Genomic DNA, 21,327 nt, shown 5'->3' with positions numbered 1-21,327 from the left:
ATTCTTTGTGGAGAGCCGTTTGTTCTTTCTGCTTAAGAGTTCTCAGCTAACACTGACTGCACACTCAAGAGGGGGAAAATACCAAAGGGAAAAAACCCAAAGGATTCTGTAAAATAAAATATAACATTTCCCAACATCCAAATATGGTTTTTCTTTATTCAAAGCCCACACTGAAAATATTCAACTTTAGAGTTCTTAAGTAGCATTTCTTGGACTCAAATGATCGAAAAGCTCCTCTTTAAGAGCAAAAATGCTCATCAACATTCCCCTTACTCTCAAGAATGTCCAATGGCTTCAGTTTAAGAAATACTAATATTATGCTCCTACCTACACTTAGAGTAAGTACAGTATAAAAACAGCAACCCAGTGGTCACTGGTTTGTCTAGAAAGAAATGTCAAATTCACCATCAAGAAGGCATATATTCCACATTAACAACTAATTAAACACCAGCAGATCTAAAGAGCATGGGCATTTGTCAAAAGACATAAAAAAGGTAAGAGAAGAGCAGAAAATTAAAACAAAATTGGAGAATAAATATCTAACGGCTTCTCTTAAAATGAAGATATTCTTGGCCAGGCACGGTGGCTCATGCATGTAATCCCAGCACTTTGGGAGGCAGAGGCAGGAGGAACATCTGAGGTCAGGAGTTCAACACCAGCCTGGCAAACATGGTGAAACCCCGTCTCTACTAAAAATACAAAAATTAGCTGGGCACGGTGGCGCATGCTTGTAGACCCAGTTACTTGGGAGGCAGAGACAGGAGAGCTGCTAGAACCTGGGAGGTGGAGGTTGCAGTGAGCCTAGATTGCGCCACTGCACTCCAGCCTAGGTGACACAGAGAGACTCCATCTCAAAAGTAGACAAAAAATAAAATAAGACATTCTCAAATATCACATCTAAAACTTTGTCAAAACTCTGTTAAACTAAGAGTTAATACTACTTTAATTCTGGGTTTAATGATGACTGAGCCTTCACATCACCATTGAATAAGCACTGAATGTATTAAGCTTACGGACCATTTTACGAATTTACTTTTCTTATAAGTTCTCTTTGTTTAAGGAGAAAACTCTCCATTTCATTTTTTACTAAATGTAGAAATATCAAATTTCATTAGTTTCAGTTCACATGTCAGTCGTTACATAAATCCCTCACAAAACCAAAGTCTGGTATTTAGACACAACCATCCATGATTCTTTTTAGGTTCAACAGGCAAGGCAATAAGGAAGGTGAAAAGGTAACGAGGTACAAGCACTGCAGGCCACTGATCACGGCTGTTTCTGCCCTCAAAGAAAAACGAGATCTGGTTGGTTCAATCCCTCAAGTACATTCCAAGAATGGGTCCTCACTGTAAGATATTAAGTCAGCGCCTTTCTAAAGGACACTCAGGCAATATCTACCAAAAAACTCTTCACTCAACATAACACTGACTTAACAATTTCACTTCTAGGAGTTTCTCATAAGCAGAAAACCTGGCACGTGCACAAAGCCATACAACTTTTTTTCAAAATGGCAAAAATTGTCAGGATGCTGAATATCACTCCCTACCTAACCTCTGCTCACAGAGACTGCTTATTTAAAATTACAGTACTGCCATACAAGGGAGTAACCATGTAGCCATTAAAAATGAGGACAGAGGCCAGGTACAGTGGCTCACGCCTGTAATCCTAGCACTTTGGGAGGTTCAGGTGGGCAGATCACCTGAGGTCAGGGGTTCGAGACCAGCCTGGCCAACACGGTGAAACCCCCATCTCTACCAAAAATACCAAAAAAAATTAGCTGGGCATGGTGTTGCATGCCGGTAATCCTAGCTACTCAGGTGGCTGAGGCAGGAGAATCACTTGAACCCAGGAGGCAGCGGTTGCAATGAGCCAAGATCACACCACTGCACTCCAGCCTGGGCAACAAAATGAGACTTCATCTCAAAAAAAAAAAAATGAGGATAGAGATTCCAATTTATTCACAACATATTAACTGAAAAACAAAGCAAGTTAAAGAAAGGGAAGTAGAATAGCATACTCCCCTTGATAGTTTAAAATGTGGAGACATAGGAACAGAACAGGGGGTAGGAGAGCAGGGCGAACATCAAAATAAAAACCAAGGTTATCTTTGAGGAATACAATTTAGGGTCACATGAATTAAATTTTTTTTTCCTTTTCCTACGCCTATATTCTAAAATTCATATCCTAAGTACATGTGTGTAATTTCTTCAAAAACATCTTCATCATGTCTCTGTGTCAAGTAGCTTGAATTTTTAAAAGTAATCTAAGTCAGGCACAGTGGCTCAGTCTATAATCCTGGCACTTTGGGAGGCTGAGGCAGGTGGATCACTTGAGCCCAGGAGTTCAAGACCAGCCTGGGCAATGTGGCAAAACCCCAACTCTTCAAAAAATACAAAAATTAGCTAGGCATGGTAGCATGTGCCTGTAGTCCCAGCTACTAGGGAGGCCGAGGTGGGAGGATCACTTAAGCCCAGGAGGTTGAGGCTGCAGTAAACCATGAACATGTCACTGTACTCCAGCCTGGACGATAGAGAACATGTTTAAAAAAAAAAAGCCATCTTAAATATGCTACCTTTTCATTATTTAAATATCTGTTACTCTTTTCCCTTGAATAATGGGTTGCAGACTGTTTTTAATTTCCAAGGAGGAAAAACACTCTATGATATGGTTTCTACCACTATTATTCACCAGGCTCCCTAAGCAACATCAAGGCTACCCCATCATAGCCACCTGTTATTTTATTTCAGAGACAGAGAAACTATTATCAAATTACAATAAAAAGGTTACTGAAACCGTAAGGAAAGCTTATTTTGTTAAAGTCAATAAGCTCTGAATCATGTAATGTGATATTGAAGCAAAGCTTCCAAAAGCAAGCAATGCAACACCCAGACAATAAGGACCTGTCACTCTTCTGGCTCTTCCTAGCTCATCAAAGCCGTGACTTAAGTGATCATGTCTCAGAACAAAACAACGTAGGTGCTTGTTTCAAGGTAACAGCTACAATGCTGTCAGAAAACAGTAGTAATGGCTTTTAAAACAAATTATGTGATTTGCAGATGGAAAGAAGCTCATTTTGTCAAGAGACCTTTAGTAAATCATGACCAAGAGAGTCAAAATCCAGTTATTCCTGCAGAAGGAAAGGGCATAGACAGTAACCAGCCACTAGATGTCACTCTTTTTCAAAGTGCTGTTTATGTTGCTTACCCAAGTCAAAAGGAAGTCAAGTGGTCTAGACAACTAATTCCTTAAATGGCATTAATTTAAAGTAATCTGACCTCTGATTGGGGTGCTGCACAGTAGTTGACAAAAATAAAAATGAAAACCCACTGGAGACTAGCCATCAGTCCCAAAGGCAAAGAGGCTGTCCAAAATAAAACAACTTATTGGCTGGTGGGAATGCAAATTGAATGAAACATGTGGATGACTTTAAGACATTAGGGGAAATGGTTCCAACTAAGCAGGAAAGTAAGAACTGCAAAAAGTGAAGCACAAAGGCAACATTCAAGACCTGAAAGTCACATCAGTAATCTTAACCCAGGGAAAAGAAGTGGTTTCCTTTCTTATTTTTTAAAGGAATAAACAGCATGAAAGAGAGATCACTGTTTTTCTCTTTTTCCTTTTTAATAAGGAGTTGACCGTGTCTGATCACCTTAGGATTGGACTTTTTTCAACCACACTGTTTTCATCACAGTTCATTCATAGGAAGGAGTGTCAAAAGGAGTTGCTGATAAAACATAAAACCTAGAGCACAGGTTACAAACGGGACTGAAGAACCACATCCAGCCTGAGCCATTTATTTTGGTGTTGAGTGTATATTTCAAGCCTTAATTGAATTCGCTCCCAACATCTTTTTAAAACTGAGATATTACGTATAAAAGCATGGATTTTTATCTTCTCTTAAAAAGCAGAAGACACAGCAGCAGCTCTCAACCCGCGTTCCCAAGCAGTGGCAGTAAGGAAGCAGAGCTGCCCCCTGCAGACCCACCCATGGGACCCTCCACTTGGCAGCATTACCCAGCAAGCCCACTTTATTCCTGTTGGCTTCCTGTAGGGCCAAGAGGAATCTGAATTTACAACCCTGTGGCAAAAAACGTGGGAGGGGAAAAAGTTGGAGATGTATTACTAAGATCTCAATGAACAGTATGATCCTTATACCAGAAAAGCAAAGTCAGGACAATTTGACTTTAAAGACACACAGACTTTCCACAAAGATAGCCCCCTACAGGCACATGCACTAAATATAGTTACGTCCAAGACTGATCAACCTTCCCCACCTATTCAACTGCATTCCATGTTCCCAGCACAGACTTTGGGGAGATTGTGGATTGGCGCAGTGACTGGAAGAAGGTGCTACTGATATTCAGTGGACAGGGGCTAGGGATGCTGGGCACACTCAATGCATGTTACAGTCCTATGCAAGGATGAACCATCATTTATCCCATACAATTCTGTCTAGCTGGATATTCACATAGGTTAAAAAGCTATCTGTAGGCTGGGCAAAGTGGTCCACGCCTATAATCCTAGCACTTTGGGAGGACGAGGCAGGAGGACCACTTGAGCTCAGGAGGTCAAGGGTGCAGTGAGCTGTAATGGCATCACTGCACTCCAGCCTGGGAGTATCTGTAATTACCTGAACACAGCATCCCACTCCATTTTACATATCAACAGAAATCACAGCTCTTTATTATTTCATTAATACTATTAATGAATTTTCCCAAAGTACAAGTACTACTTAATGAAGAAAAGAGCATACTTTGCATTCTTCACAACATGATCATGTTGTGAAACCCTGTCTCTACTAAAAATACAAAAAAATTAGCTGGGAGTGATGGTGCATGCCTGTAATGCCAGCTACTCAGGAGGCTGAGGCAGGAGAATCGCCTGAGCCCGAGAGGTGGAGGTTGCAGTGTGCCGAGATCGCGTCACTACACTCAAGCCTAGGCAACAGAGTGAGACTCTGCCTTAAAAACTAATAATAATAACGCTGACAATTTAAAATAGTGAAAAAAAACTAAAAATCTGACGTAAGAAAAAGTGTAATGCAGAGGTAGATTATGGCATTTGCACAGAGATAGTCTGTAAGAGCTGGTCTAACATGCAACTATCTGTGATTCTGATTTTAAGGATTTAGACTTTTGGAACTGAATCTTCAGGGATTTAAACATTTGAGACTATGGCACTTAAGATTATGTCTTTTGTGATTAGGACTGAAACCCTTCTGGAAAACCACATCACAGATAACATGCTTTCCGAATTGCCAATACCCTCCAACCAGCACCAGTCACAGTCTACAGCTGCCTCACTCGCAGGGTTTATGCACATAGGTACAAGCACTTACTTCCTTGTGTCTTCTAAAGGAGTCATCCCTGAGCATTGACTTAAGAAGAGTATTCAATTTATTATATAATTTATTACTTACCTTTTCATTTCTCCATTGTAATTTGGTATCTATTATTTATGAATTTTATTCCATGTTCATAAAGCTATATAATATTTGCTCTAAAGAAGGTACGATGGTTTTGTTGGGATTGAGGATGTCTGAGATAATCATCATTATTAAAATAGTGATGCAATTCCAAAAGTCTTCAAAGCAATCTCTAGCCTCCAAGTCTTGGAGTCCATTGTTTCTTCCTCTTCTACCCTTTAAATCCCACAGGTGCCTCTGACTGAAGCTGACTTGGCATTTCCTTCTTCCTCCACGAAGCCCTCCTTGACCTCTGTATCACACCCTCTTATTCAGCACAGAGAGATGTGGCATCCTTCCTATGTGCTCCCACAGCCTTGGTTTGTCCTGCAATACACTGCTTATCATTATTTCTTTGTTCTTGGACATTCAGCTCCCATAGGGTTAAGACTATCATAGTTCTATCTCTAGTGCCTAGTGCACTGCTCATTCATTATTCACTAAATATTTTTGAGCACCTACTATGTTCTGGATACTATTACAGAAGCTGGGATACAACAGGGAGCAAGAGAGATGATGCCACAACCTTGTAGAGCTGTCATTCTAATAAGCAACAGGTGATAATTAAGGAAGCTACTAAATATAATTGCAGACCCTGATCAGTGCTGAGAAAGATATAAACAGGGTGCTACAATGGAGAAAAACAAACAAGACATCTCTTAGATAAGGTGGGAGGGGAAGACCTTGCTGAGATGACATTTCAGCGGAGACACAAAGGCTCAAAAATACTAGCTCAGGAAGAGCCAGGAAAAGAATGTTCTTAACAGGACAAACTGAGGGTGCAAAGGTCATGAGACTATTGAGAGTCTGAGGTGCTCAAAAAACAACATAAAATGAACTAAAGCTCATATGGCCGGAATGTAGTCAAGAAGCCTCCTTGGCGGCATCAGGGTCCAGGCATGTGCCATCTTGTAGATGACGACAGAAAGTCCGGATTTCACTTTAGGTGCAGTGGCAGTGACGGCTTACGTGTCCTTAGGCTGGACTGTAAGCTCCCTGAGGTGAGGAGCCTGGGCTTTTCATCACATCCTGTCTGAAACACCACATACTGAATGTAAGAATCCCTTCACATGACCCTCACCTTACCAAATGCAGCGGGTTGTGACTTTGCCATACGCAAGTCAAAAATGGAGCAAGCTGAGAGGCAGAACCTCTTGAGCTCTCAGGGCTCACAGATGCTCTAGGTCTTCAACTGTCATCACTGAGCAACGAGAAAGATCACTGTGTATTCTGTGAAATACGTGAGTGCCTGGTAAGTGCCCAACCGTGTTGCAGACACAAAGGTTACTGCAACGAGCAACACTGACACAGACCTGGGCCCTCACGAAGCTTACCTGCCAGAGGAGGGAGACAGCCAGTAAACAAAATGCATTAGAAAGATAATGTTACATAACAGGGGGAAATGAAGTGGGTCAGGAAACAGGAAGTGGGGTACGATTTCGATATTAGCACACTGGATATACGCCATGTCTCCTCAACATCTCAGAGAACTTCCAGATTAGCCTGGGAATGCAGGGCACTAAAAGAACTATGTCATTATTTTACAGGTGAAACAGGATCAGAGAGGCTCAAAAACTTGCTCTGGTCACACAGCACATCAGTAGCGGAATGAGCACATCTTTAATATGCCAAATAACAGGACAGATGCAATGCTAACAGCCAAAATTTATTAAGCATTTATTATGTGCTACACACTGTTCATGTCCTTTCATGTCTCATTTTCTGTAATCTTCGCAATGACCTTCTGGGGTGGGTACTGTCATCTCCATTTTACAGATAAGGTAACAGAATTGGAAAATAGCACCTAACATGCCCAAGAGAACCAGTTACTGAGCGGGGGAGCCAGGATTCCATTCTAGGCAGTTTGCTTCCAATGCCTGCGCTCATAACCACTTCTCCAACCAAAGCTACCCCTGCAAAGAGAGTGGCTCAGAAAAGGACTCGTCAGACAACTCAAGATGACTAGGATCTATCCCTCCCTATGGTCAGCTCCCTTCTACCCCTCCATGAAAAAAACATAAGAAAGTCAGCAGCTAGAGTGGGAGGGTGGCATAAGCAGTCCCCCACCAGGACACCCAGACACCACCAAGGCAGCCACTCACCACTGGCCCATCGGCAGCCCCATCACAATACATACGTGCAGTTTGTTGAGCAGCACCGCGTCTGTTGTGCTGTTGGCCCCGGGCTTAGCAGCTTTCCAGAACTGCTTCTGGGCAGAGTAGCGGTTCATGGGACATAGCTTAAAGAGGCAGTCTAGAAGTGAAGCAAACAAACAGAAATTGCTATTGAGGGTGTACAGACGCTCATCCTAAGAAAAAAAGGCTGCTTTATAAAATTACATCATATATAGATATACAATGAGAGTAGAAAGCTCTTTGACAAATCTTTTTTTAAATTTAATTGCCACCACCACTGTGTGAGAGTACAGATGAGGAAACCGAGACTTACAGAAAGTGAGTCAATTGTTGCTACAGAACTAGTTGGTGCCACAGCTGTCCAGATTCAGTGTGGTTTTTCTTTCGTTGTTGTTTGTTTTTTTGTTTTTTGAGACAGAGTCTCCCTTTGTCACCCATGCTGGGGTGCAGTCACATGACCTTGGCTCACTGCAACCTCTGCCTCCCAGGTACCAGCAATTCTCCTGCTTCCGCCTCCCAAGTAGCTGGCACTACAGGCATAAGCCATCATGCCTGGCTAATTATTTGTATTTTAGTAGAGACGGGGTTTTGCCATGTTCTTAATGCTACCCCATAGTTGACTCCTTTCCAACAAACAAATAAATACAAGGACAAATAATCCTTACTGTATATAACAATGCGTACAAGCATTTACACAAATCCAACTCTCTTCAGTATTGTTCAATTTAGAAAAAATATCACGGGCCAAACGCGGTGGCTCATGCCTGTAAGTCTAGCCATTTGAGAGGCCGAGGCAGGTGGATCTCTTGAGGCCAGGAGTTTGAGACCTGCCTGGTCAACATGGTGAAACCCTGTCTCTACTAAAATATACAAAAAAAAAAAAAAATTAGCCAGGCGTGGTGGTGCATGCCAGTAATCCCGCTACTCAGGTGGCTGAGGCATGAGAATCTCGTGAAACTGCGCAGCAGAGGATATAGCGAGCCAAGATCACACCACTGAACTCTAGCCTGGGTGGCAGAGCAAGATTCTATCTTAAAAATAAATAAATAAATAAATACAATAAATAAATATGTATGTATGTATGTATGTATGTATGTATTTGATGCTTACTTAGAGGGATCTCCTAGGGAAGTGGTCTCTTGAGTAATGTGTGCGAAACGACCCTTTGTGGTACAGAAAGAACATACATGAACTGGCATTTACATAGTCTGTGCCCTTGTCCCCTCACTCTCAGCGCACTGTGACATGCTTCCATTTAGCATGCCTGGGCTCATACGAATCTACACATTGTCTTATGTGGTATAACCAGCATTCACAAAACGGCTTCAAAAGATTTCTGCAGAAAAATCAAAACATTAAAGGTAACAGTGATGCATCCCAGCACACCAAAAAAAATGGAACCAACCCTTCCCTTATAGCTCTTGTAAGGTAAAAAGAATGATGATCTAATCAGATCTAGAAAAAGTCGGCTAGACATTAAAAATCATAAATAAAACCACCTATTCTTTTAATGATGAACGTTACCCTAAAGCATCTATGTGTTTTAAGGTGTTAATAATATGAAACCATCATAACAGGATACATTATTATTTAATCTTAATCTGAGTTATTAACTTCCACTTTCCACTTGTTTTATAATGTCTACAATACATTATTACAATAATACATGTATGTAACTTTTAAAAACACACACATATACACACACACAGAATTTAGGGGTATAGTCACCAATTCTTTTTTTAAGAGATGGGGCCTCGCTTTGTTGCCCAGGCTGGAGTGCAATGGCTATTTCGCAGACAATCATAGCACACCACAGCCTGGAACTCCTGGCTCAAGCCATCCTCCAGCCTCAGCTTCTCAAGCTAGGATTTGTGCTCCACCAGATTTTTCTGACAGACATATGCCATCAACAAACCAGTAACTACTCTAGGAAACCAATATTTAAAATTGACACTCCCTATGAAAAGTTTACATTTTGACATACTGAGTTTTCAAATGGTAAATATCTGTAGAGTAAAATTAACAAATTTAGAGTGGATACTGACATTCAGAAAAATGACACCCAAGTAGGTTTGAACAAGCATTTAAGGAAATTTCTAACTGTATGCTTATTCTTATCTATTCATTAAAACCGATTCCCTTAAAGTACCTTGAACAGGTAAATACCTAGTTATTGTACTAGCCAAAAAATATCTTATAGTAAGAAAAATGGATTTGCTGTGAAGTACATAAATACTTGGTCCTTCCTCTAATTCAGATCACTCTTTGTTCTAGTCAGGATCAATAACTAATTGTTACTATGTACTGAACACACAAATACCTGAGATTGTTCAGAAAAAAAAATTATTTAATTGTAGAAGTAGTAGGTACTTTTCCCGTTTCTGTAATCTCCATCACAAAATATTTCTACCTAGTCACAAGCAGTTATAATGTAAATATTGGACCATGATAGCTATCTTTATTAAGAATCTAATCCATCTACTGAAAGTAATTTTTACTGCATATGAAAGATACTGTCTAGGACTTTGGAGAACAAGGCTTGATACAGCAGGAGGCCAGTTTAAAAGACCAGACTGCTCTCCCCACCTCATTTTTTTTTTTTTTTGAGATGGAGTTTTGCTTTTGTTGCCCAGGCTGAGTGCAATGGTGCAATCTTAGCTCACTGCAATCTCCACTTCCCAGGTTCAAGTGATTCTCCTGCCGCAGCTTCCCCAGTAGCTGGAATTACAGGTATGTGCCACCACACCTGGCTAATTTTTGTACTTTTAGTAGAGACAGGGTTTCACCATGTTGGTCAGGCTGGTCTTGAACTCCTGAACTCAGGTGATCCACCTGCCTTGGCCTCCCAAAGTGCTGGGATTACAGGCATGAGCCATGGTGCCCAGCCTCCCCGCCTCTTAGGAAAGACACAGGTCCTGATCATTTGCTATTTTAGTGGCAATTTAATGACATCATTTCCAGAGACACAGTTTTCCTACCAGCTTAATATTAATATATACAAACTCTCCATTCACTCCATGAATAACCATACACAACCAGGAGACAACAGTTTACGTGAAATGTTCCATCTTTGACACAGGACTAAACATTGTCCCCAAGCATCTATGTGTTTCAAGGTGTTAATGATAATATAAAACTACAATAAATAACAGAATACTGCATTATTGTTTATTTATTTGTTTATTTTTGAGACAGTCATGCTTTGTTGCCCAGGCTTGGAGCACAGTGGCATGATCTCAGCTCACTGCAACCTCTGCCTCCCGAGTACAACTGATTCTCCTGCCTTAGCCTCCCAAGGTAGCTGGAATTACAGGTGCCCACCACCAGGCCCAGCTAATTTTTGTATTTTTAGTAGAGACAGGGGTTTTGCCATGTTGGCCAGGCTGGTCTCGAACTCCTGACCTCCAGTGATTCACCCACCTTGGCCTCCGAAAGTGCTGGGATTATAGGCATGAGTCACTGCACCCAGCCTTATTGTTTAATCTTAATCTTATTCATTAACTTCTACTTTCCTGTTATTCAGAATCTAGGTTGGACCAAAATGGCTTCCTATATCACACGCCTTTTAAAAATATTCAAAAGTCATTGGCATTCGCATTTGACACATGACTTGTTTTACGTACCAAATGAGGTTAACAATGTCAATTTTCATCAATAGTAAGATATAGAGAGTAAAATGACCTGTTTTTTTTCTCTCCAACATGCTTCATATGATGATACTAACTGGTATACATTCCAAAAAAACTGATTTAGGTAGATGAGAGGGACAAGCAGGGTGAATTCATGACGCCAGAGGATAACAGACAATGGAAAGTATCATTCTACAACTGTTCATGGTACCACCAAGTGAAGCACCTCACCTAACAAAGGAGCTGCATCACAGGCTCAAACTTCAGATAACTTTGCTTTCCCCTAAGATGAGAAGGTCTATTTAAATAACATCAACCTAACCAAAGCCTTGCTCTAACTTCCACACCAACACTTTTCCTTGGACAAAACAGAGCATTGCATTGCATTAAGTGTATTTACAACTGTCTGTGTAAATATAAGAGATTCGAACATACTAGTAACAGAACCAAATTAGCCTTGCTGATTTTGCCCTGTCTTCCCAGTTGCTTAGCAACTAATTCAAAGTGAAAATTAAATTAAGCAATTCAAATGTAATGTTAGAATAACCTTCCAAAATTTTGCAATTTGTAGGTTCCATATTGCCCTTTGCTATTTGGATGGCACAGCAAAGCAAAATTAAACTTCCACTGGGTCCTAATACTCTGCTAAGTTGCTAAGTATAGAAATGCACAAATACAGGGAAACCAGAAGAATATATTTAATATTTACTTGGAGGAAGGAGACCACATGTATGTACATATGTGTGCATATGCATGTGTGTGCGCATGCACACGCGCACACACACACACATACACACCCTGTGGTTTGAACTCACCCCAAAGAAACGCCACTAAGAATGTCTTATGTGACAAGTGTTATTTTAGGCATTTGAGGAATAAACTAAACTAGCTTTTACTGTGGAATACTCTGAAGTTTGAGCATATGCCACACTGAGTTACCAAAGGAGAATGTGGCTGAATAAAGGCGCTGGAGTAGGCATTAAGGGGCTGGGTGGGCTAGAAGCCGGACAGAACAGGCCACAGGTGAGCTTCCATTATCAAGGGCATGCTGGAGCCTGGCTGGAGGGAGAATGTTCAATTGATTTACAGATGAGTTTCACTACCAAATTAGGACTTATGGTGCACATTTAAGAGAAGGTGGGAGCAAATGGAGCCACAGGTGTGCTTCCAGCACTCTGGGATGGGGCAGAAGCAAAGCTAGAAAGCAAACAAGTCAGCCAACCTTCAGAGGTATCCACGCCAGTGACCAAGTAAAAGAATAAAGGCTGCCACAACAGCTGAAACCCCACCGTGTCCACACCCTCCTCCCCACTGCTAGAACTTTCAACTCTGGAGTGTAAGGTCCCTGAAGGCAGAGACTTTTGTCTGTTTTGTATGCTATGGTAGCCCAGTGGCTAAAGATTGAGTAAAGCACAACAATGGTGCTGAATTAATGATTTAAATATGCTACCATTCCTAGGACTCCAGAAACAATGCAGATATGTCTGCTGAAGTCACTTCCAGCTCTAAGCTTCCCAGTGTTCATTCTTGGATTCAATCACTACTTATTAAAATGTCTACTGTGTGCTGGTGCAAGACTGGATGCTGAAAATACAGCAGGGATCCAGTTGCACAAGTCTGTTAATATAATACCAGTGTCAGAGGCAAACTGGTCACATACCCGTGTTAAATTATAGCAAGTTAGACAAACAATGGAGGCAAGATTTATCTATGGACGCACTAGGGCTGCTTGGGGAGGCAGCACTTCCTACAGCGTCATCAGGAAAGGCATCTCTAGGACTGCGGCACCTGAACTTGGAGTTGCAGGATGAGAAGGAAGGAGCCAGCCTTCACAAATCTCGGGCAAAGCCTCTCAGGCACAGGGAATAGCAAGGGCAAAGGCCCTTAGCTGGAAGAAAACTGACAGATTGAGTAGAAAAGCTGGGCTGGTAGCAGTAGGCAAAGGCAAGAGCTGCAGAGGATGAGGCTGGAGGGGCAAGCAGAGGCTGTGCCGTGAGGGCAGTACAGGCCATGTGAAGGCATTGAGTCATCCTGAACACAGTGGGAAACCACATGAAGGCTTCAGTAAAGGAAGACCCTGGTGTGGCTGATGCTTCTAAGGGAGCTTTTAGACTGCTGACTGATACGGTTTGGATCTGTGTCCCCACCAAATCTCATGTCGAATTGTCATCCCCAGTTTGGAGAAGGGGCCTGGTGGGAAGTGACTGGATCATGGGGATGGATTTCTCATGAATGGTTTAGCAACACCGCTTTGGTGCTGTGCTCATGATACCGAGTGAGTGCTCACAAGATCTGGTTGTTTGGAAGTGTGTGGCACCTCCCCGGCTCCATCTTTTGCTCTTGCTTTTGCCATGTGACATGCCTGCTCTCCCTTCACCTTCTGCCATGATTGTAAGTTTCCTGAGGCCTGCCTAGAAGCCAGACGGATGCCAGCATCATGCTTCCTGTACAGCCTACGAAACTGTAAACCAATTCAGCCTCTTGTATCTCTCGCATTTCTCTGTAGCAGTGTGACAACATTGGACTAATACAGTGCTGGTGCCTAGCAAGAAAGGTAAGAATGAGGAGGGGGGGCTAGGGGGAGAAATGGACATTGAGAATTTTAAATTTGGCTCTGCTTAGTTTGAGATGTCTACGAAACATCCAAGCTGAAATGCTGAGTAGTGAGTAGGATGTCCATCAACTAGTAAGTTGAAAATATAGAACAGTTGGTTATTTAAAGGTGGCAGAGGGTGGGGGTGTGGCAGAAGAGGAAGGATGGGGAATTGGAGAGGAGGAAAGTTGAGGAAGTCAGTATTACAAATGCACTGTAGCTATGCATCTGGAGTGAGGAAAACCCCAATCTCCCTATTCAAATAAAAAAAAAATTAACTCAGGCTTACTAAAGTTGCACTTGATTCAAAATTTTCATGGAGTGGAATAAAGGCCTTTCTTACTCTCTTTACTGTCCACTACCCCCCCCCACACACACACACACAAATAAAATTAAGAGCAAAAACCCAACTCCAACTTCCATAAAACCCAAATCAATCTTCCCAAGTTGTAATAAATGATGATGGAAAGAGGATGAGGGGTGGAGCTTGTCAGATGAAGTAAAGTAAGGCCTCTGTTTCTACAGAGGGGTACCAAGAAAAAGCAAGTGTTTAGCACTGCGGAATCCTGGAAGGGCTCGGGAACTGGGGGCCCCAGGCATCAACAGTGACAGGAGTGGGATGAGGACCAGTAATGGAGTACTGGATGAAAACACACAGGAAGAGCAGTCAGACCCCTGTGTCTACCACCCCAGATAGTCCAGACAACTGTCCCTTCTCGAACCCTGCAGGAGACTAAATCTTGGGAGATAACGGACCATTGAGGCTCTGCAGCTGCATGTGCCACACATAATGAAGGCACATAGAACTGAGGAATAGAAATAGAAATGAAGTGGCTAAGTGAAAACCCACACGTGGGATGGCAAGACGCACAGGCTCCACCCCAGCAGGTGTCTGGAACATCATCTTCTAACTACAGCTCAAGGCCCAAATCTGGTCCACTGCAGATCATTTTTGTAGGTCTCACAAACCAAGAATGGTTTTTACCTTTTCACATGGTTAGAAAAAAGTCAACTATAATATCCTCAAAGACTGGAGATAATAACCACAAAGTGAAAAAAGCACAGGACTTCAAAATGCAACCAAGTAAGAACTCCAAAAAATTTAAAATGCAATGATAATGAAATGACAAATGACAAATGTTTCAATGTACTACAGAAAGTAGAAACAAAAAAACAGAGAGAGAAATGGAAGGAGAAGAGGAAAGAGGAGGAGAGAGAAGGAGAGGAGAGTGGAGAGGAGGGGAAGGTAGGGCAGTGGGGAAGAGGGGGCAAGCAGGGAAAGGGGAGGGAAAGTGGGGAAGGGCAGAAGGGGAGGGAAGGGCAGAAGTGGAGGGAACGGAAGGAGAGATGGAGGAGTGAGAAGGAGAGAGGTGGGTAAGGAAAGAAGAAAGAAGGAAAAGAAAGGAAGGAAAGAGGGGAAATGAAAGAAAAATAAAAGGAATTAACAGAACAATTCATAGGTCCAGTACAAGAGGAAATTCAGAAAAAGAAACTGAAGGTTTGGAAATAATCAAAGAAAAATATAAGAAAATATCCTAGACCTGGAGATGACCCCCCGGGTTGAACAAACCCAGTAATTCCCCAGCATAAGGAAACACAGACCCACACATGTCATTGCAAAATTTCAGACTAATGGGACAAGGACAAGATCCTTAAGGCTTCTAGCAAGAAGAAAAAAAAAAGGCTCAAACAAAAGAAGAGGAATACAAACAACATCAGACATCTCACAGCAACCCTGAAAGCTCAAATATAACAGAGAAAATGTATCTGAAAAGCATTCTCCATCTAGAATTCTGAACTGTGTTGAAATAACAACAAGGTATGAAAGCACAATAAAGTCAAGTCTACAGCCAGGAAGCTGCTGGAGGTTGTACATCCACCAAGAAATGGAGAGAAGAGTTTTTAAACAGTTGTTTGGTTATTTATCAGAGGTTGCCCTGGCCCAGCCCAAATGCCAACTCTTGTTCTGCAGTCAGGATAGTATGCTTAACATGCTTAAGGCTGGTCACCCACCCACTGACAGATGTGAGAAACAAAGTCCCACAATGACACCATGTAGGGCACGTCACTGCCACAACCTGAAGCAGAGACAAAATGCTCCAAGGACAGAGGACGGTGGTGAGGAACAGGAGGGTCAGATGATCCGATCAATCTAGCACATGGAAAACATGCTGAGGAATTAGAGAGGGAAGACTCAGTAAATGCTACAAAGAGCTATGAAAATAAAGAACAATAAGACAACCACTAACTCCAGGGGAAGGCTGCATTTGAAAATTCCAATACGTCTTTGGCTCACTAGCAAACAATATTTACATAGTCATAAAAATATTAAGGCTCAATATTGGTTGAGCCAGAAAACTGGGACATAATTTTAGTGGGAAGATGGAGGAGAAACAGAGAAGTGTCACAAAGCCAACCTCATCTATAATAACAGCAAGTTGACAAATGTTCTTTAAAACACATTACAGACATCAAGAGACACACATCATCTAGAAACACAGTGGTAAATATCAGAATAAAATGTTAAAATATTTGAAATTGTTGCCTCTGGAAAGTGAGAAGGTGTGAGGTGTCAGACTGTTATGTTTACCAGTATTTGACTTTCTTGTGGTGAAATTCACATAATATAAAATTAACCATTTTAAAGTGACCACTTCAGTGGCATTTAGCACAGTCGCATGTTGTATAACCATTATCTTTATCTAGTTCCAAAACATTTCATCATCCCCAAAAGTAAACTCTGTACCTATTAAGCACTTAGTTAACCCCCAACTTCCTCAACACCCCACGTTTGACTTTTTAATGGATGTGCATATATCAAAGACGAGTGGTTTTTTTTTTTTCTTTTGAGACAAGGTCTCACTTTGTTGCCCAGGCTGGAGTTCAGTGGCACCATCATTGCTCACTGCAGCCTCAATCTCCAGGGCTCAGGTGATCCTCCCACCTCAGCCTCCCAGGTAGCTGGGACTACTGGTGTAAGCCACCACACCTGGATTTTTTTTTTTGGTTGTGGGGGGGTAGTTTGCCGTGTTGCCCAGGCTGGTCTCAAATGCCTTTGCTCAAGCAATTTACCCGCCTCAGCCCCCACAAAGTGCTGGTATTACAGGTGTGACCCCCAGTCCCAGCCAATAGTTTAATTTTTTAAACAACCTTTTGGTACTCATTTGGTGTTCAGTTTTTCACAATGACTGACTAACGAAAAGCAACAAAATCTGCATCTTATGGTTTCAATGTTTATCTCCTCCAAACCTCATGCTGAAATTTAATAGTCAATGTAATGGTATTGGGACATGGGGCCTTGAAGAGGTGATTAAAGGGCTTCACTATCATGAGTGGGCTTAATGTCTCAATACAAGAGCTTTTAGGATTGGGAGTCTCTCTCGGCTCTTTTGCCCTTCTGCCCTATGAAGAACAGCCACCCTCCCCTCCACAGGATGCAGTGCTCAAAGTGCCATCTTAAGAACTGAGACCAGGCCCTCACCAGACACCAAATCCTGCTGGCACCTTGATATAGGACTTCCCAGCCTACAGAACTGTGAGCCAACAAATTTCTGTTCATTATAAATTACCAAGTCTGTGGTATTCTGTTACAGCAGCACAAATGGACTAAGACACTGGAAAATGCCAAGTATCAAGGGGGACAGAGAACTCTTCTGGCACTGCTGGTGAGTGTACACACTGGGAGTGGCCACCGGTATGAGTCGCAGTAAGTGCACATGTGCAACCTGTAACATGTAATACAGCCATTCTGCTATGGGGCACACATTCCAAAGAAGTTCTCATATACGTTCTCCAATCTCACTACGTCCACAAGCAAAGGATGTTGTAAGAGAGAGATGAGAAGGCACACCGACTCTTCACTGCTTTGACCTGGAGACAATGAAACACTTGCACTCATGTCCTCAGTGATAATGAAATCACAAGACCCCACCATGATGCAGACAAGCTAAGAAAAGAAGTTTAGCTGTGTGCCCAGGAAGAAGAAAGGAGTTTCCTGTGCGCCTCGTCCATCTCTGCTACAGCCCGTCCTTGAGCTCAACAAATAATCTATTGCATGCTTTCTTAACACCCCACATCCCAGGCAACACTCTGGCTGGAGTTGCAGCAATTAAACATAGTCCCTTCTCTTTCAGCATTTGAACTCTTCAAAACCATCTCATTGAGCAAAAAGACAATCGACAAGCTACCATTGCTTTCAAAATTCTTCATTCAGCCAGAATATAGGGATGCAATTTTATATCGGGTAAAATCAATGGGTAATATACACAAGCAGTGAATACGAAAAGGGGAAGAGTTGATCATTCACATCTTGTCCTTTTTTTGAAAAGGATAAGGGGAAACAGAATAAAAATTTCAGAAGGAAAATATGATATGGTTAACATAGAGGAGAGGGAGTATTAATTCCCCACCAAGGGGGTTAAGATTTAAAAATAGTAATGAGAGGGGAATATAAAAAAATCCACATTTTAAGAACTATCCCAATTCAAACTTACTAGACTATAAGCCTCATGAGTGCAGGGCTTACTTGCCGTATTTGTCATTCTGTTCCTGATATATTTAGTAAACACTGGATCAATGAATAAATGAATGGATACTTAACGTAGAAGAATAATCAAACTGCAGTTAGCCTAAGGAAAATCTCCTATTTCCAACAAAAGCCTTCCGTGAACAAGCAATTAGCTCCAGTTCAGTACAAGAGGAAACCAGTAAAATACTGTTGTGTCTTTTGCATGCTAATCACATTTCCCAAGCCATGACGGTAGCCTTTTGAAGTGACATTTTCCAATTGGAAATGCCAAAAACCCTCCCATTACCCATCTGCAAAAAACATAGTGTTATTAGAAGACAAAAGACCAGCTAATTTTTTCCCCACTTCAGACAACCAGATGCTTTCTCTAAATAGAAAACCCAAGCTGACAACACCCCAGGCTGCTGCCCTCTGCCTTTAACCACCTCGCCTGCTTGCAGGACCCACCACTCACCAACACATTAATCAACTGGAAACATGAGGAGAAACTTCCTTTTTGATCTGGTCTAGCTCAGGCAATTAAACTTTTATTTAGCTATTTGCAACCATTGCTGCATATGGATCAGCTTAAACACAGAGAAAGGCGATAAGAAGTCAGCTGTGGTCAAGCTCAGCGGTTCACACCTGTAATCCTAGCACTTTGGGAGGCCAAGGCCAGTGGATCACCTGAGGTCAGGAGTTTGAGACCAGCCTGACCAACATGGTGAAACGCCATCTCTACTAAAAATACAAACATAGCCAGGCATGGTGGCACATGCCTGTAATTTCCATTACTTGGGAGGCTCAGGCAGGAGAATCGCTTGAACCTGGGAGGCAGAGGTTATAGTGAGACGAGATTGCACCATTGCACACCAGCCTGGGCATCAAGAGCGAAACTCTGTATTAAAAAAAAAAGAAAAAAGAAAGAAAGAAATCAGTTGGAAAGGCAAGGCCTCTCCCCATCGCGGCAGACCAAAAGGCAAAAGGGGCTAGAGGTTCCCTCCAACCAGTAGCCTCATCACAGGCACCTGCCCATACTTGGTCCTTCAGATGCTCTGCCCTGGCCTCTATACCTGAAGGGAAGGCTGCAGAAGACTCAGGGCCTGTTAAAGACGGTGGTAGCTGGGTCAGAGGCCCAGTGGCAATGTGGAGAAGTGTCAGTAAAAGATGGCGGTCATAGGGACAGAGGCAGCACCCTTCCAAAAGGTTCCTATGCATGGACCTGGCTGCATGGCCCTGCCTCCCATAGTGCCTGAGCCCAGTTCCCAGCCTCCCTATTGATTCTGTGAGCTATACAGTATTCTTGAACAGTTTCCTCTCGGGCTTATGTTAGTCAGTTTCTGTTGTTTGCAAACAAGAGTCCTAGCTGAACCATAGAGTGATAAGGCATCGCACTGCTGGGAATGGAAATACACAAAGGCTTTCAACCATTGCCCAAGAAAACACTGAAAAATTAAGACAAAGGGAATCCAGAAACCCAGGTTTCCAGGTTTCCAGCAGCCCCGTTTCCTCTACTCATTGGCTGAGCAGCCTTGTCTAGGTGATCAAAGCTCTCTGTGTCTGCATATCTTCCTCCAGAAAAGAGATCATCACCCAGAAACTGCATGTCTGGTGTAAAACCTCAAGCCGCATGTCATGCATTTAACAGAAAATCTAGACCTGGAAGCACTGAAATGATCACCAATTTAGAATCTGACTGGGTTGAAGCTCCAGCTCTATCATATGTTAGCTGTATGGTTTGGGGAGAAATTATCTAACCTCTATAAGTTTTGGTTTCCTGTCTATAAAGATGTAATAAGTATATGGCTAACTCACACATTAGCTTAAAAATTAAACTACTTTTCTTAAAGTCCTTCAAACAGATCTTGGCACAGAGTAAAAATTCAAGAAATACTAGCTGCTATGTCATGATAGAAGGGATAAATAAGTGACACAGCCATGCTACACTGCAATGCGGGAAGACCATACTGCAATGAAAAGCTACTGTTACAACATGAATGAATTTCCCAATCATTATTTGTTTTTTAAGATAAGGTCTCACTCTGTCACCCAGGCTGGAGTGCAGTGGCATGATCATGGCTCACCGCAGCCTCCAACTCCCAGGCTCAAGAGATCCTCCCGCCTCGGCCTTCCAGGTAGCTAGGACTAGAGGTGTGCACCATCACGCCCGGCTAATTTTTTGTATCACAGTCATTATTTGGAGTGAAAGATGCCAAATCAAAAAGGGTCCACTTATACTGAATGAATCCATTTATATGAAGTTCAAAAATAGACAAAACTAGAGTCACAGCATTAAAACAGTGGTTATCTCTGTTGGGGGTGGAGGTGGTATTTTCTGGGAAGCAGCAGCTTCCGGGGGACTGGAAATGTTCTCTATCTCAATCTGAGTGTGGGCCATGTGGATATGTACATATGCAAAATTCCACTGAGCCATACATTTAAGGTATGTGCGTATATACCTATATATGTGTGTATACACGCATATATGAAATACCTTAATGAAAGATAAAAATAGAATACTTTTCATGTTCTCATGAAAAGGAAAATGATCCTGCTGATAATGGAAAAACAAATTTTCCCTTCACGTAAAAAGATAACAATGTCTGATTTGCACCACTGGAAAAACATGCTTTGTTTTGTCAGCGTTTAGAGGTTGGAGGCTGCTAGTCTATAAGGAAGAGGAGGAAAGGCAGAAGGGAGAAAGATGACATCACTGCCTCCCCTTACAGCTTTGGCATTTGCGTCACCCACAGGAAACTCAGGCAATGAGCATTCCCTGGCCCAAGGCTGAGTACCCAAAAGAGCTGTAACAGAGGGACGTTCCCCCCTGCCCCCACCCCCAGCCCAATTCCCTCTTCTGTGAAAGGAAAATAATTCTTGGGAACCCCAAATCACTAAGCTAAAGGGAAAAGTCAGGCTGCAAACTGCTTAGGGCAAACCTGCCTTCCATTCTATTCAAAGTCATCCCTCTGAGGGTCACCTCAGACAAATGCATATCT

General features: G+C 42.2%; 1 protein-coding gene across 1 annotated transcript in view; it reads right to left on the bottom strand.

Annotated features, from left to right (window-relative positions):
- ITPR1 (inositol 1,4,5-trisphosphate receptor type 1) overlaps nucleotides 1-21,327 on the bottom strand; it is a 346,432-nt gene that overhangs the window by 204,270 nt on the left and 120,835 nt on the right. Inside the window, exon 5 of the mRNA XM_032290649.1 lies at nucleotides 7,602-7,717. Coding sequence (XP_032146540.1) covers nucleotides 7,602-7,717 — 116 coding nt within the window. The remainder of the gene's footprint in view (nucleotides 1-7,601; nucleotides 7,718-21,327) is intronic.

This window comes from Sapajus apella, unplaced genomic scaffold (assembly GCF_009761245.1).
Source record: "Sapajus apella isolate SASKATOON/1434 unplaced genomic scaffold, GSC_monkey_1.0 scaffold23, whole genome shotgun sequence".
In the NCBI taxonomy this organism is placed as follows: Eukaryota; Metazoa; Chordata; class Mammalia; order Primates; family Cebidae; genus Sapajus; species Sapajus apella.
Note: the sequence above shows the minus strand (reverse complement) of the source record. Positions and strands in the feature narration are given on the sequence as shown.